Source organism: Colias eurytheme, chromosome 18 (assembly GCF_061535395.1).
Source record: "Colias eurytheme isolate Ceu_HAF_F1 chromosome 18, ilColEury1 Martin Lab GWU primary, whole genome shotgun sequence".
Lineage (NCBI taxonomy): Eukaryota > Metazoa > Arthropoda > Insecta > Lepidoptera > Pieridae > Colias > Colias eurytheme.
Window position 1 is genome coordinate 6,823,373 of NC_142997.1, and position 18,190 is coordinate 6,841,562.

At 33.0% G+C, this 18,190-nt stretch overlaps 2 protein-coding genes across 3 annotated transcripts in view; one reads left to right on the forward strand and one right to left on the reverse strand.

Moving 5' to 3' along the window:
• Positions 1–6,916, forward strand: part of LOC149900755 (uncharacterized) — a 115,788-nt gene extending 108,872 nt beyond the window's left edge. The window contains exons 16-19 of the mRNA XM_090112364.1: positions 780–1,021; positions 1,425–1,538; positions 1,645–1,730; positions 2,604–6,916. Coding sequence (XP_089968490.1) covers positions 780–1,021; positions 1,425–1,538; positions 1,645–1,730; positions 2,604–2,769 — 608 coding nt within the window. The 3' untranslated portion in view covers positions 2,770–6,916. The remainder of the gene's footprint in view (positions 1–779; positions 1,022–1,424; positions 1,539–1,644; positions 1,731–2,603) is intronic.
• Positions 6,917–7,097: 181 nt separating this feature from the next.
• Positions 7,098–18,034, reverse strand: Stt3B (catalytic subunit 3B of the oligosaccharyltransferase complex). 2 transcript variants are annotated; one of them, XM_090112104.1, is made up of 15 exons: positions 17,734–18,034; positions 17,433–17,651; positions 16,953–17,196; positions 16,564–16,762; positions 16,024–16,195; positions 14,333–14,511; positions 13,732–13,919; positions 12,698–12,888; positions 12,326–12,428; positions 11,686–11,928; positions 11,294–11,391; positions 10,906–11,034; positions 10,423–10,507; positions 10,144–10,195; positions 7,098–9,388 (listed from the first exon to the last, which is right to left on the reverse strand). In XM_090112104.1, the coding sequence occupies exons 1-14, from the start codon at positions 17,913–17,915 to the stop codon at positions 10,178–10,180; spliced, it is 2,250 nt and encodes a 749-aa protein (XP_089968230.1). In that variant the 5' UTR covers positions 17,916–18,034; the 3' UTR covers positions 7,098–9,388; positions 10,144–10,177. The 2 variants fall into 2 exon arrangements, with proteins under 2 accessions (XP_089968230.1, XP_089968229.1); XM_090112103.1 differs by lacking the exon at positions 10,144–10,195 and having other exon boundaries at positions 17,734–18,033.
• Positions 18,035–18,190: the final 156 nt, after the last annotated feature.

The following is an 18,190-nucleotide window of genomic DNA, read 5'->3' on the forward strand; positions in this document are numbered from 1 at the left end:
CGCAACTTCTATAAATCCTGCATATATCGCCAAGTCTATGCGATATATGCAGGATTACAAGTTCATTACACATTATAATATGCTTTTCAGTCAATTATTGAACTTTACTGTACACCCGTTATACGATCCATAATATTAAAATTTACTGAACTGTATATTATTTTCATACATAATTATCAATAAAAATAATACAAAAACAAATACAAAAATCTTTATTGTTACTAAAACATTCCGAAAATAATACGATGCACTAATATCCACACTAGGATTCCCTGTGTTGTGGAGAATAGTTTCCAGCTTTCATCTATTTATACAACTAGCGGTCCGCCCCGGCTTCGCCCGTGGTACATATTTACGTTTTCTCTACATAAAAACCATCCTCGTACTCCAAGGAATATAATAAAAAAAGAATTATCGAAATCGGTTCAGCCGTTCTCGAGTTATGCGCTTACCAACACATTTTGCGATTCATTTTTATATATAAGATTTATACAGAAGTAAATTATTAACAATAACGTATTTACTTTATATTTATTTATTTATTATAGAATTTCCAGCAAAGGATACAGTGCACGTTTATTACATCTTATTAAAATACATGATCTACTGCACCTTTAATTACAGGAAATTTCAATGTTCAATACAATTGCATATTATTAAATTAAAATTCGTCATTTTACTAAAAATATTAGGTGCATAAAAATAATACTTAAAGAGCCATTATATAAACCGGACAAGTATTGCTAATACAAATTTGAAATGTATTTATATTGGTGTAGTACGCATGTTCATGGAGCTGGCGATGTGCGCGGCGATGCCGGTGGGCGGGCACAGCCGCGAGAGCGCGCTGCAGGCGCTGGGCGAGTGCGGCGGCGACGTGCGCGCGGCCACGCTGCGGCTCATGGCGCGCCCCGCGCCCGCGCCGCACCCCCACGACCCGCGCTGGGCGCCCGCCGAGCTCGAGGCCTTCCTCGCCGGCCTCGCGCTCTACGACAAGGACTTCTACCGCATCGCGAACCTGGTCAGTGCACCCTCTAGCATCTAGGTCCTTATCTTGAGAAGAGTCTCAAGATAAGGACCTAGATGTTAGTTAGAGAACTCGTTAGAGCATTATGACGAGGACTTCTAAACGATCACCAATCTGGTCATTCATCGTGATTCTATCTCGTTCGAGGCTGACGACAAAGACTTCTACGCGGTCGTGAACCTGTTTTGTGCACTCTATTCCTCTATAATGTTTCTTAGCTATTTCGAAACACAGTGCAAAAAATACTATGTATGAATAAAATTAGTCCAGAACTAGACACAAAACTATATTCCTCGCTAAATTATAGAATTAAATGTACTGATTGTAGTCTACTTCAATACGTAGGTGCATACACCTATGTAAGTATAGCAATTCACAATGATATTTCATTCCACAGATAAGAACCAAAGACTCGAAACAATGCGTGCAATTCTACTACTTCTGGAAGAAAGTAACGAAAGACTACAAAACGTTGTACTTGCGGAGCTGGAGTGACTCGCAACCGACACAAGTAAGCAGTAATACCAACGCAGGACTGCATTTTGTCTTCAGGCTGGCTGATTGAATTCCGCACGAAATGATTTAATACTAAACTATTGTAACCTCGACTTATCCAGGGTTCGTTAGGCCAGTCGCTGGCGCCAGCACTCGCCTCGTCGCCTTCCTTCGAGGGAGAGGAGTTCCCTTGCAAGATCTGCGGAAAGTAAGTGCTTCAGGACGCGCCATCTAGCTATCATAACGCGACATCGATCCGCTACCCACTTATATAATTGTAATAATCGTCTATGGCCATATTAATTATAAACTTAGATTTTTTACGAACGCGATACGTATAGTGTAGGCCTCGCCTAATTTGCATGGATCGAAACACTAATTCATTGTCGAGCTAATACAAATAGTTTACGTGCGGTGTATTTACATTATTGGATATTTCGTAAGATTTTACAAAGCGACGGATGTTATGTTTTGATTAATTGAATAGGTACACTTATAGCTGTAGACATAATTAGGTAAAAAAATGGGTTTTAATGTTATCGGTGTTGATTGCATGTTGATATAAATTTTATGCTTTATAATCAATAAACATACAGCTTATTGTTTATAATGCTGATGCAGTAAAGTGTAAATCTATTTGACATAGCACGATTCTTTGGGAACCGGCCGACAACATTGTGAATTTGTTGGTTGATAACAAAACGGAACATCAAAATTTAAAATAAGCAGCATTACATAATAAACTCAATATACTTTTTTACTCCGATGATGATTAATAATTAAGTCCCAGGGACCACACTATGTCGAATAGTCACAAATGTTTTAAATAGAATTAAAGCGTAGATTTAAAAGTCCATCACATTTTCAAAATAACGGTTGTCTATATTTATTCTAATAACTGCACATTAGGTTAGATATTGTAATCGATTCGATCAAAAATTGTTTGATGATAAATAATAAGGGTTAGGTAATAAATACTTTACTAACGCTTACCGCTTTGTGCTTTCATTTATTTTCTCTATTTCTTGTTGCTTTTCATCGTTCTGTTGCTATTTCTAAAGTTTATCCTGTTATGTTTCAGAGTATTTAACAAAGTAAAAAGTCGTAGCGCACACATGAAGTCGCACCGGCCACTCGACGCCGAGCCCAAAAGGCCTAAACTCGAAAAGCCTTATGAAAAGGTCGAGAGATCTGACGACAGATCCCAAGCGACTACTGAATACCAAAATAAAACGCCTACACAATAATTTGTCGCTCGCTCATTCCGCCCACGCGTCATTTTTGCCTCAGTGCGACTAATCACAATTATTCAAATACGTATTAGTTGGGCTTACGTATTACGTGTTACTTGTTACTCGCTGTCTTGTGTCGCGTGTCACGTGCCACGTGTCGTGCCATTCACGCGTGCCAAGTGCCACGTGCCACTTGGCTCTCGCGTGCACTTGAACCGCGCCTGCACATTAACAATGACGAACCGCTCGGCCTTCGAAAATGCCTAAGCATTTATTATGATAATTACAAAATAGATATATATACTGACATTCAGAAGTGAAATAGTTGTGGCTAGACGTTAGGGGTATCGACGCCCGAACTAAAATTACCAATTCTCAAAATTCTTGAACGCTAAGCCTAAAGAGCCGTAAATATTTTGTATACACGTGTAGATATAGGTATCGAGTAGGAAAATGGTAAAGTTTTTATATGACAGACTTCTCGACGTGACTGCAAGTGTGATGTTGTAAATATCAAGTAGTTGTTAAACAGTACAGCAGATCCGGGCGAGCTACAACCTAAAGGTGAATGTATAATATAATATTCGTACATTATGTGTAATATAAAAGTGCATATGCGTGTAAATTAAGAGTTTTTCGTGTAGTAACTACACTACCTCGTTTCTATTCGCCCTCGGTTTTAGCGCGAGCCCAGCTCATTGTTACGTTTGCTTATTTTGCTCATTTCGTTATTTATTATTTTTGTTATTTTAGCTTAATTAGAAAAATTTTAAGCGCAGATTATTTTTGCGTTTTGTTTTAGATAGTTAATTGTATAACGGAATTCAATTCAGCATCCGTACCTACCGAAAACTAGTCACATATCTATGCAGTTTTAGAAAAATATTGAACACAAACGTTCTGTGAATAACTTGGTATGGAATTGATCCCTACAACTAACAACAAACCTCTGTGTGGAACGAATGAGTGATAAATTCATAAAATAAAATGTAGCCAACTGTTAACACCGATTATACTTATTCTGCAAGGTCCAAGAAAAACGAAGAATAATAAAAAATATGTTATAAACATATTATTCATACCTAGTTATTCACAGAAATTATATTATAAATAATATAAAAAAATGGAGGGATATTTTTTTACAGAAATATTAATAAAATGCTCAAATGTTCTATATTTTACGTTGGTAATTTTATTATCTCGTTCCTGTTATTTATTCTTTATTGTATAACTGAATGTGAACTAATTTATGAATGTAAATTATGTTGTACGAGTCGATGTAAGATATTGTATGTGCGTGTACTACGTGTTGTGATAATTGTATGTTATTGTTTCAGCAGTAGAGCTGAGTATTGTAGTTGTAGCTTGTAGCCGAGCGTTGCTCGATATCTCGTTACCTTTAGCCTACAATTCTAAACTCATTTCGTCGCTGCCAAACTGAGAACACATTGTAATAACTTTCGTGGTTGTGAACTTTATTAAACTTTTCGTCTTCCGATATAAGCACTTGACGTCTTCGTTCGATTTCGAGGCAGTATTCCTTTTAAAAGACATAATATTATATTTAACACGCGTACGTTTGAAATTAATTTGTTGTTGAGTCGTAACGATTTTAGATTAATTGTGACAAAAGCGTTAAACGCTCTCAGTATTATGGATTCGGGAAACGAAACGTAGAATTTTGTAAAATAATCTATAGTAGATGTCTAAACGAGGCCGTTAAAGTGGATTAGCTCAGTTATCGCTGGGGATATACCTACGTTATGTATTTCATTACCCTCCATGGGTAGATATATGTATATGTACCTATAATTATATACTTAAATTAGTTAACTTCTGCCAACGTACAACCCTGTCGTAATATATTAGGTAGCTCTATTATATACTTATTTTATATTAATATTAATTATAAGATGAATTTGAATCGCTATGTTGCAAAACTAACTTGAGTGATTATTTGGTTGTGTTCTATCTTAACAATATAGACAAATATTCACAAAATGTTACTAATTTTATCTTCTATTTCCCATGTGCCAAAAAATCTGAATGAATCTACATTTTCTTATATATAAATATAGTTAGGTTTGTTTCAAACCGTTATTTACCATTAATAGGACAGTACCGATGCGATAGTAAGCCAAATTATATATTAGATACGTTTAGTTGATTCGTATTTTAATTTTCCGTCTTGTATAATGATAACTGCCGGTGATATAAGTTTACTACAAATAAAAAAAAGTGAAATTTTTGTAAGTACCGAATAATTAAATTGTTATATTTACAGTCTGCCAAATAGCTATTATATAGAGTCTGTAAAAAAATCGAAGAACTAGATTATTAATTTTAGATTGAATGAACTTGTTTCAAACGAAATTAAACGAAATGATAGTTATGTATTGTAAATACAATTTGAAATCATAATTTCAGATATACTTATAGCTCTTCTTCTACAAAATTACACATGATAATTAAGATCAAGTCCCTCCAGAGAGATTTCTTAGCTATTAAGACTGAATGCTACAAAATCTCGCTTTCATTACGTTATATTTTAGTCTGTCGCCTTCCCTCGACTCTCAACTCTCAACTCTCGAGGTGCGCTTCTTCCTATCGCAGTACTCAGTAGGTATATTATCAGATAAGCTAATCCCATTCCATGTGCCAAATCGTACTAGTCAGGGTGTAGCTTTATAGATCGCGCTATCACCTAAACTCATTATCTATAATATAATAGCAAAAATTATTCTTTTAGAATATTAAATCGCGACATTTAGACTTCATTAGGAACTCTAAACGAATAAATAGTAGCGAAAATGTTGAAATAAGTATTAAATTATTTATAAGATCAATTGATAAATAGAGTGAACTATCTTATTTCAATTTTAACATAGAAGTGCCTTACAATTTTATTTTTGTACTATTATTATTTTGTTTGTTTTAATTAAAAAGAATACGAAGCACTGTAAAATTGCATTTATTACATACTCTGCGGCCGCTCTGCTGGCTCAGAGTGAGTACATACTACAGACGTGATCGGCCTTAGTTCTACTAATACTTATATTGTCTACAAAATATACTGATATCTCTAAGTCTTGCAATTTATATTAAGGAAATATTAAAAATATACACACATCGACGACATAATAAGGATACAATAAATACATGTCAATTTACTACATTAACCACTGAAGTGAAAGTTTACGTATATAAACTGTAAAATTAAATAATTTTAGGAAACAAGAAGCAAACTTTTTTTTTTAAATTGATTCTAATATTAAATTCTTCCATCGTTCTCCACTGTTCTACTTATCTTAAATCTATTTCCCCGCTTAGTAACCTTATTCGTTGCTCTCGTAGCAAATGTGTGTAATTGTATTTAATTATGTACTTTATATATTTGTGTCATAATATACTCATTCATAATACATATTACTATATATAGTAACGATATTTTGTAAATTTAAGTGAATTATATTCTTCTAATTTTGTATCGAAAATTTGTACGAAGGAATATCCTTCACTGCCGTACAGTGTTACCACTTCATAAACACACGAATGGAATATCATCGAAAGCATTTAAATAATGAATAATATTTCGCTTCCTGTGTAAAATGCGTACCAGGGAATTGCATTCACCGACACGTTTATTTACGTGGTAGCACTGTATCAAAATAATACGTAGGTACTTAATACGTTTAGTGTAATAGTAGAATGTACATGAAACGTGCCAAATGCACGATAATTTGATATTACACTCTGTGTTGTGATTTTGAACGTTCTGTAAATTACGAATCTTTAAAATACTATGAAAAATCGTAGGACCTTTTAGATTAGCACAATTCTTCGCGTAGACATGTTAGGTCATTAAATATATGAGCATTTAGATTAAACATTATAGATAATCATTGAAAGATGTAAATGTATTAATTATAAATTCTAGATTCATTGTTATATTGAATGTGATGATTTGTAATGAACAACGACTAAGCTCGAGTCCTGTCCCTCTCCCTCTGGGCGACTTCACAACTTCGCATATCCTTGAAACAATAAGTAATTAAATAAAACTATTACATATATATATTGATAAATTTATTAGGGTAACTAATTTTTTAAGACAATGAATATTACGTGATCTTTTAGATTGTCTTTATTAATAAATATTTGGTGAAGGTTTTGTCATCTTGTTTTTCTATTTCATCCCCCTTTTACCCATTTACAGCAAGTATTTTTTTAAATGTATATACAATTTAGTTTAAATAGCATTTTTGTGGATCATGTTAATTCAGGGGAGAACTAAATTTTATTACACGTTATGAATATGGGTTTCAATAAATAAAAATCGGTGATCATCATCAGCTGTTTATTCAGAACACATTGTAAAGTACAATAGCATCTTACCTAGACTATAAACCTCTGTCACAATAAGAAAACAATATAGTGCTGTGCAACAATAAAATTAAACAACATAAAATTCATAATTAGAGTCAGTTTGAGAATGGCAAACTTAAACACACACACAAGTAGACAATGCATGAAAAATTTACGACATATTAAATGCACTGGTCGGACTATTATAATGTCTCAAGCGATCTTTATCCTCTCACACCTATTCAAACGTTAGTTACTTATTTATGAGTAGTATTCGTGTTTCACTGATCTTAACTTGTAACTATATTAGACTCCACCGAGCCTGAGAGGCTCTCTAATCTCTTTGGTGGTCAATAATGAATTAACACATTATATAAAACTATTTCTCACACCTTGCTATACGAGTTGGAATCGCAAGTCTTTATCTAAATGCACAGCAATACAAAACATATTCAAATATGCTAAGTACATAATACATAACATAAGCTAATCTAGATTGAAATAGACCAGTGCACTGAAATAATTAACACCTATATAAAAAGCCTTCATTTTCCATATCATTGGGATTAGTACCTGCATATTTATTTTTGAAGCGAACAATGTATTAAAAGTAATAAATATTAAAAATTTCCTTTCATGAAAAGAATATTCTAGCTACTTTGCATATTAGTACCTTTGGATTGCGTTTTCAGGATTGATACTCAGCAAGTCATTTCGAAAAATATTACCCACATTGATTTTATTGAATTCGAAAATATAACTTGACACATACTTAATATTAACAATTTACAAACTGGGATACTAAATCGTGAGTGTTGAATAAGGTGCAATATATTGATAATGAAAAACATCTTGGAACAATATTAAACTATTTAATTAATATACAAATGGACGTCGCATTCACGTACACTAAACTAGGTAAGGAGAACCGTAGGCGATGTAAGGATTCAATTTAAAAGAATATAGTGGCAGTAGAATACCCCCTAGAAGTATGGAAACCTTAAACATGAATCTAATGCAGCAGTTAAAAGATCGCTAAATATAAAGGAACAACTTCAGGTTCTCCAAACCCGCACTAACACTCTTTGCACTATAAATAATATCGACTACATGGCCGTTAAGATTTTTCTATTTAAAGTTAGAAAAGTGTAAAATATTATGCCATGAAAAACACAGAGTTGTGCTTTTAACGTTCAAATTGTGCCTTTGAAACTGAGATTTTACATAAAATAAATAAATAAGAAGAAACGCAAATTTACATTCAAATACACAAGCTTTGAGAATAAAAGATTCGATTTACAGTGTATGTTTAAGTAAGGACCATGTAATCGATAGAAAAATTTCTTAAAATCAAAAACAATCGCCTAAAATTTTAAGAAACATGATATCTAATGGACTAAATACACATAATTGGTGTCAGTCACTTAGTTTTAAAATTAATTATCAGTGGTAAAGATGCTAGCCCAACTTTAAATTTCGATACAAATATACCTTAAAGAATTGTAACAATTTTGTATCACAATAAACTAGAAGGTATTCAATTTAATATATTTTTGTGCAAACTTTTTATAACTACGTTAAAGGGCTTATAAAAAGAAGAAAAACAATGAAAATGTAAAGCGAGTTTATTTTACAAGGTACATCTCTCAGGGTGGATAAATAAATTTAAATTCAGTTTTCATATAAAAATATGTCTGATAAGAATTAGTACATGCTCTAGAAGTACATCACAATATTGCCATTATTTATATGTACGATACAAAGAAGTGTTCTAATTAGTTTTAAACGAAAATGTTCCTGAAAAACTTATGTTATAAAATACCCGCAAAGTACTATATATTCATAAAATTACAATCCAATTTATTGCTATAGGTTACCTACGAGGAAAATCATCAAACACGTGTACAAGATTTCTTTTATTTGTCTGGCTTCAGAAGTGCTATTCGATTAAACAAACAATTTGAGTCTTTCCACTCGAATAAATAAATCAATACGCGTCAAGTAAATAAAACATATAACTATAATATAATATAAATAATTTTATACATCATGGTGTTAAATGAAAATGACTTTTATTTATTTTAACATAAGAAGCACTTTCGCTAGATTTTGGAATGTTTCATTGTACAAGATGTTTGATGACACTTGCTTAGCGCCGCATCTACCACTGATAACTTATCTAGGCACGAGGTCACTCCAACCTCGTCATTTTCTTACCTTTCACAACTGTAGGCTTGTTTTTGAGCAGCCCTTTTCTTCTTTTAGATGTCTGTCAAAGAAAATAATCTTTTAATACACATCTATGCAAAAACTTTCACTACAGCTTCCGTAAGTATTACGTACATGACTTAAATTTTTTAAAGTATGAATAAGTTCAATATAATATATTTTAATCCATGCATTAATTTTAAGATGTATATGTTACTGTCGACATTGCTACTTGATGAGTGATGGAATTCAACTGATATGCTTACTCAAGTCACCCTTTTATTTTTAATATTACGTAATTCATATCAAAAAATAAATAAATAACTTGCACATAAACAAAAACACATTCACAATACATGCAACATTAATAAAAAAGACTTTTTTTTAAGATATTTTACATTGAAGTATGTAATATATAATCTTCGTGGTTCTTTTGTAAGAAATCTAATAATAGGAACTAGAAAAAATCTACAAATACATTTTACTATACCATTGATCCTACATCATACGCAAGCTGCAACCGAAAATAAATTTGACGCTTACACGTTTCTTTTAGAAATGATAGATAGAAATTTAGAATTAGAAATAGTATTTATCGAACTAATCTTTTACTTGAAGAAAGAGATCAATAAAATACCATTACAATCGTTTGACAAATTTTAAAACAATAAATTCAATACGCAACTAACTACTACATAGTAGATTAGCATATAAATGTGATTTAACCAAATAGACAATTAATTATTTAGTATTTTCAAAAGCCTCAACCTAATAGGACACACAAGACTTCACACAGAATAACAGACATATACAAACCGGGGTTTGATTCGATTTGTTTACTCTCTCGGAACTATTGCTGGGACCTCGCCTACGACAATTTGGTAATTAGACAATTAGCTAGATTACACTACACATTTACTACAAAATAGGGAATTAAACATAAAAATTCTGTCATAATTTAAAATAATATAAATCATCATTTAAAAATCATATAAGTTTAATAGGTGGGAAAAAGAAAACATTTTTTCAGAATTTCTAAAACTACACATTTAAAGGTTAGAAACGATTTTTTATATAAAAGTGTTAAGTTTTTACCTTTTTGGAGATAGCATTGTTGGTGGGTATCGTCCTCTTGGCTAGAGGCAGGCGAGGACGATTGAACTCATCCGGCTTCTTCACTCTGAAATTGTACATCGTAATATTTACAAAACTTCTATAAGGTGGAAAAATCAAACGCTCATCACTAGTTTTTTACCATTCGTATTTTTATTAACTGAACTTATATTGCCATGAGTATGCTTGTTAAGAGTTACATCATTTGTGAAGGTTATCTTAAAACAGATTGTAAAAGCATGTGCGTTTTTGTTAATATTTTGTTAATATACGTATGCAATGAGCATACGTACGTTACAATTCCGAACGTTGTTTATACATGTATAGTGTATAGAGGTATTTACATTACAATTCATATGACTTGTATGCGTGCGTTAGTGCGAGCGTGTGTACGTGTGTGCGTGTATGTAATGCGTGCGTGTGTACGTGTGTGCGTGTATGTAATGCGTCCGTGTGAATATTCACCTGTATATCCTAACGAGCCAATGCTCAGTGGTGTAGGCCTCCTCGAGGTACGTGAGTTTGAAGCCGCGGTTGCCGGGCAACGCGTTACGTGTGCGGTCGTAGCCCGGCGGACTGCCGCCAGAGTCGTATCTGTTAATGAAAATATTATAGAACATCGTTAAAATTATGAATTCACAATATAAATGTGTTTGTTTTGATACTAATAAAGAATTATGAATACTTAAACAGGTTTTGTTTTATTTTAATACCCTTTAAAATGTACAAAAATAAGAAGACGGAAAGTAGGTGGTAGAAAAAATTATTCATAGACTATACTATTTGCGTCTATAATGTATAAACTAAAAAAATACTGAGTTTTATTATAATAGTAAATCAAATCATTATTTACCTATAATAAGAAAGCTTGTACATTAAACAATTTAACATAGTCTTTGAACCTTCCGAATCTACTCGATATTCCCCTCTCTCTGTGAAATAATCAGCTTCCTGAAACAAAACAGAAGGATAAACATAATCATAAGTAATTTATTAATTTCATACACGTGTGTGTTTAATTTTAAGTATGCCCCGAATCGGCTTTAAGACGCGGGTTCGAATCTCGCCTCGTGATCGAATTTTTTCTATTCTTTAAAAATTTATAAATATTTTCATATTTTTCTCGAATCAAAAGTCTTAATTCTTAAATAAAACTATTGAGGTAAAAATTTCTGCTTGTCTGTTACTATTTCCCACCTGACCACGTATCTAAAAACTTTACAAACGAAAACAAATTTCACCTACATGTATATCCTTAGGATGTTCTCCCTCTGCAATCCTGACCATCCAGATAAACTTATTTATATCGTCTCCGGAATATCCGATAGCACCACCAAATATAACCAGTACATAGTCCACGTCGAGCTGCGTCATAATATTGTAGGCAGCACTTTCATTACTCGCCATGGCTTTACCCACGAGCGCTATGTGCGAATTGTTCCACGTGTTGTTGTCCACTAGGGTCGTTCGATTGCCCATTCCCGCTATCTGGAAACGAAATGTTTTAATGATCTTTATAGGTTTGAGAATCAGAATGTATACTACTGTTCATGATGATATTTTTCATGCAATATTTCGTATGCAAGCACGACACAATTCTGTGAAATGCGTATCAATGACACTGACATGTAAAATTATTGACACTTAAAATAATTAAAATTCAATAGAAGAAAATTAATTCTTCCTTTCAATATTATAAACACAAGGCTTATAAGAATGCATTGATGCATGTTTGTTACTCTTTCTCGCAAAAATTACTGAACAGATTTTGAGTATATACTTAGCAGCTTATATAGGTACCAGAATAACGCATAAGCTATAGAAATAAATACTTTCTTTTAACCAAGGTGAAAGCGCACAACCATTGTGACCTCAAAGGACATACCTGATATCCATAATCCCACCATGACATAATTCTAGCATCTTCGGCTGTGTTCTGTGACAACCATCCATAAGCTTCTCTGAAGTCATCCAATATTCTTCTCGATCTAGGGATGTTATTTTAAATATTGAACATACTGAATATAGAATCTGAATATGGCGCATATAGAACTGTTACTAAAGCAATAAAAATTGCATAGAGGATGATGTTTCCCGATATTTCATTTGAATTATTTGTTCATGACTCATGTGTTACAGTTTGTACTTCACTTATTTAAAGACTTACTTTCTGGCTTAAAGCTAAAGACTGGAGCTTATAACAAAAAAAAAAGTATAATATTTTTTTTTAATGCAAAAGAATCGAAAATTCACTTACCCATCATTCCCATAGCTGGCAAGCACAATACTAGGACTAGAGTACGCATTAGAGGTGGCCCACGTGCAGTGAACGGAGAACAACATCAGCAGTATCATGAACGCTATAACCGTTCCTGGTCGTGCGTACAGACCCAACCCTTGGTCCTGTACTTGCGCGGGCTCTACGATACGCTTCTTCGTTTTACTGGCCTGAATAAAATAGGATGGAAATTTGTTATCTGTGACGTTTTATCGATAGCGAAATATCGACTAAATTACACTTGTAACTTCAAAAATAACATTACTTTAAATCCCTCGGAGGCCGCGCGCGGACTGTAGCTATCTAGTGAATGTTTATTTAGTTGTTAATTTTAGCCATAGGTATTGGCCCATATTGTAATTGTGTAATTAATAAAAATCTTTTAAGTAAACCCTGTAGTTTTTATTTTAATCATACATCCTACTATTTAATCTCAATGTACCTAAATATGTGTTGGAGTATCTAAAAAATAACTACATTACGATACAAGGGCAAAAATTAGGGGTTTTAGGTTTTTGTATATGGGAACTATCATTAAATCACACACTATCAAATACTATCTCAAATTAAAATCAATAAAAATTAAATAAATATGTATCATTAACTTTTGTAATTTACTATACATCATTACATTCTCAACTACCGCATAATTTGATTTGTAGCGGATATAATCGATTACACATGTAAAATTACACTGCCGTACATTTTACGACTGTTCTACAGTTGGTTGACCTGACCATAAAATCGTTAAGCATAAGCAATCTTTATCAATACAATATAATGTAAGTACGTTAATTTAAACTTCGACTCAAAAATAGATTACTCAAATTGCTGCATAATATTGAAGATCCAAAATTATATGCTATATTCTAAGTTTATAGTATGTCATGTGAAAGTTATTTCTAAATTTGCTAATTCTTCTAAGAATTAAGATGATTGTAATTTGTATGTCAAGAACATACATATAGTTTGTAACAAACAAAAATACACACACACACACACATGACACCGACCTTATCATAAAGGCTCTTCGACTCCTCAGTTTCAGGGGTCACCACGGGCAGATCGTCTTCCCTTAGCACCAGATCCAATATAATAGAGAATGCGATACCCGCTAACACGCACACCACCGGAGTGAGTGTGAGCATGAGACGCACCATCACACCGGCGAAGTATACCGCGCTTAGGGCGTATAGCGCGACTGGAAATAATGTATTAGTTAGAAAAAAATATTTATATGATTAATATTTTTAAAACTGATTTAAATAATTGGTAAAATATCATTAAAAATTTTTTTAATAGAAATGAATGTACTTGATTGGCTTTACTAGTGATTCAAAAATTCTATAAGATGTACAAAGCAAAATTGTCATTACTTAAAAATTTTATTGAATTGAAATTTTATTATAAGGTTTAAAAAACTCAGGACATAATATAGTGATAATTTTATTTTATCATAATCAAATAAATGAACTATCCTAATGATCACGAAACAGGATTCGAACCCTCGTCTTTCACCGTACTGTAGCAACGCCAACACCTGACGAATTCTGATATCTTTATTCCCATAGAGTTTTATCTATCTAGCATCTAATTAAATTCCATAATACTTACCAAAGACTCTTTCATCATTGATATTCTTGATGCAATACCACAACCCCACAGGGAAGGTGCAAACAAGAACATGTAGGTCAAAGAAAAATGACGACCAAGTTGTGGGCTGATGTTCCGATACTGATGCAATTATAGGAATGTGGATCTTTGCGTATCCTGTATCCCAAAGTGAATAGAACCTGAAAAATATATTGACTGTTAAACTACCTTTATAAAAAATATCCTTAATAGAAAATAATGTATAGGGTGTTAAAATATCATGAAAGTAAGGTAATTTACGTAAATATGTATGGTACAGAGGCGGCTCGCCCTAAGGAGCGCTGGTGCAGTGAACTCCCATAAATAATTATAATAAAATCATACTCCTTAATTTAATTATTAACATTAATTATTACTATTTAAAATCAATCGTAATCTTTAAAACTACTGTTAATACCAATGAATATATCCATCATTCCATCATCCCATACACCTGTATAATACCTACTGTATTATGTAACGCGCGAAGCGGTGCGCTCACGATTGCGCTCCAATGAAAAAAGATTTAGTACATTTCCTAATACGAAATCCAATAGGAGTGAAAGAGAGGGTTTTGCCAGAGCCCTGCGCGTGAAACAAAAGATTTTCTATGGAAAAGTAGCAAAATTCGGTGCGCCGCACCCGCAAACGTTGCCGGTTCGTTTTTACCGCCCGGCAGGACAGCGATTGCGACGTTGCCAGTTGCTACGTCTATAATATAAACAAACACTCGACTCTCGAGTCAACTTCAATGCACGCGCGCGATTCATGCAATTTTCTAATTAAAATTATAAAATACGTGTTGAAATAGCCTGTACTTATCAGTATTACCTACTTGTGAGTGTTAAAATGAACAATAATTATAATGTGGCGTTCATTAAAAAGTGTGATAAAACGTTACAAATTCGGCTTGAATGTAAAGCTAAGGGACCGCCACGGCCTGAACTTGATCTTACGCAAAAATGTACGACAAAAACGAAAACATATACGCGTGTGTTTAAATCTGAACAATATGTAAAAAAAACCGTGGTTGTGTGGTTGTGATGAAAGCAACAACAGATATTTACGAATGTCTTGTCGCTTTAAGTTATAGATATTTTTGCACACCAAAAAGAAAGACGTATGTAGGTATTTCCTTTATAAGTAATTTTTTTGATAAATGTACTGCTTTACACCATGTATTTTCAGTGTTTTATTTCAAGTGAACACCCATAAAATTTTGTCACGAGCCGCCTCTGGTATGGTATGTGGTAACATGAGTGTTCAAGTTACATATTTGAATCTTGTTATATCCTATACACACTGCAATGAAGGTAAATAATGCAAATATATGCACACATTATACTAACAAAGTGCATTTTCTAGCGTAATTGTTGTGTTAATATTATGTTAATCTACACTAGTATCTACAATTTACAAGTGCAGAATAATTAAGATGCTGTTTTACTTTACATTGCTAAAAAAGTAAATTATAAATTTATAACCTATCTAATATCATACAATTTATTATTAGAATATAAAATGTGAAGATAAAAGCTGGATATGTTGTGATATTTAAACATTAATATTTCAATAATTTCTTAAATTCTAAGCCTGATTTATGCTTCAATTTTCAGCTTATAAAATTATTAAAAGACCTGCCAGCATTAATACCCTATAAACACGCAACTTACCGTCCACTCCATGGTGCGATAACTCCCATATAAGTCAACAAAACAACTACCAAGAACACAGCACCTGCTGCTACTAGCGTGCCAAGTATTAATAACTGCTTCCACTGTCCTTTAGGATTCAGACTGTGCAAATATTTCAAAGCTCCAACTGCCATTAGTAGAGCGAAAACACCTGAAATTATATTTTATGTTAATAATTATAAAAAAAAAAAATATGTATATCTAACAGAGAATAAATTATTTAACAGGTTTTATTTTACACTAGCGGTCCGCCCCGGCTTCGTCCGTGGTACATATTTACGTTTTCTCTGCATAAAAACCATCCTCGTACTTCAAGGAATATAATAAAAAAGAATTATCGAAATCGGTTCAGCCGTTCTCGAGTTATGCGCTTACCAACACATTATGCGATTCATTTTTATATATAAGATTTGATAGAAAAAACAATATCCTGAATAGGATGTAAATAGATTACGCTACATATGTAATGAGAAAAAAATTGTTGTTTAAAAAAATTTAAGATTAGTAGAAATATCTCACCTGATGCAGCCATGTGTTCACTAGTTCTGATCGGTTGAAAGCCCACAAATGGTATTTGCATGGAGAACAGTAGTCCTATGATATAGAACACTGTATAACTGACAAACAGTCGCTGAGAGAACCTTCCCATTATCAGCAATACAAACACATGAAGGGGGATCAAATTTATGATGAAAACGTATCCACCCCATGCTGACACCTATAAGAAAATATATTACATTAAATAATAGACATTCAAACAAAAACATACGGATATTAGTTGCTTAGAAATAACAAAATTTACATATTGTAATAATGGCAGTGTGAAAAAAGTAAATATTTAATCATATGTCTAACAATTTATTTTAATTATTCAGTATTTCAATGTAACAATTAAAAACTTAACTCACCATGTAAAAATATGACAAAGCTGTGCATATTGACCAGAAAACAGATCCGCTTTTAACACTCTTTAGCCACAGGTAGTATGTGAATTGTAATGCAAAGATTGCAATTCCCTCATTATCATAACTTCCTGCCACAGACCTGCTGCTGTAGCCTGGCACTATTGCTATGAAGCAAGCGGCAAACAGGCCGGCTCCTCTTGACCACAATTCCGATGTTAACAGATAAGTGGCTATTGCAGTTAGACCACTAAAATGTACAATTGATTTTCCTTTAATATGAAGATTTTAAAGAGGAAAAAGATTTCAAAGCAACAATGCTCAATATAAAAATATACAAATGGCACTAACATGAATACACAAAATATGTGGTAAATTTAGCATCATGTAAATATTTACTTATAGTAAGATAAACAAATTATTCTTAGCCCTAGGTTGAAAGAAACATATGAAAACTGGATCTATATTTATTTAAGAATCACAAACCTGAACACAGGGGCCAAGAACACGCAAATATCTCTAATATGAATGGGAATATTAAGTGCGTGTAGAATCCAGTGTATGGTACCCGATGTGATCATAAGACCTGGGTAAACTGTACCCCCAACAATTCTTCCCAAAGGGTACCAAGCCCTCTCATCGAACCAATTCAAAAAATTATAAAACCCATGCTGCACCATATATGCAGTAGATCTATAGTTGAACCTGAAACAAACACGTAACATTGAAAAAATAAGCGCTACTCACGTAAATTAAATAGCCATTAAATTACAGAATAAAAACTCACCATGGATCGAATTCATGAATAATACTTTCGAAACGAATAACTGCAAAAAGCCGGGATGCAAAGCCGGCCAACCAAGCAAGGGTCAGAACTGTAACCGTGATAAGCGTGCTAAAGCCGGTTGTATTGTGGAATATGCCTTGATTAGGACCATGGCCCGGCTTAGCCACAGTAGCTGCGGGCATTTTGCTTGACTAAATTATTCTCACTAGTCTTTTTATTTGAAAAATTCTTTCTCATACATGAATTAGAATTCCAACAATACAAATCTATTGAAATTGATTGACTTTTCACTGACGGACACGTCTCTCTTAAAATTACTTGCCAGGTATGAAAACTAATATCGTGGTTGCCAAAATCTTTATATTATGTTATATGATAAAAGGCACTATTTATTAGTCAATACCTAACTAAATATTTAAGATTGTTTATATGCGTGACATTAAATAGTCAGGAAATG

Excerpts from the sequence above, each read along its gene's own strand:
- Stt3B (XM_090112103.1), bottom strand. The coding sequence starts at position 17,915 with ATGCCCGCAGCTACTGTGGCTAAGCCGGGCCATGGTCCTAATCAAGGC. Across the intron at positions 13,920-14,332 it reads CAATGATGAAAGAGTCTTTG|TCGCGCTATACGCCCTAAGC; the intron begins GTAAGTATTATG and ends CATTATTTCCAG. Across the intron at positions 9,389-10,422 it reads ACAATGCTATCTCCAAAAAG|ACATCTAAAAGAAGAAAAGG; the intron begins GTAAAAACTTAA and ends TTTCTTTGACAG.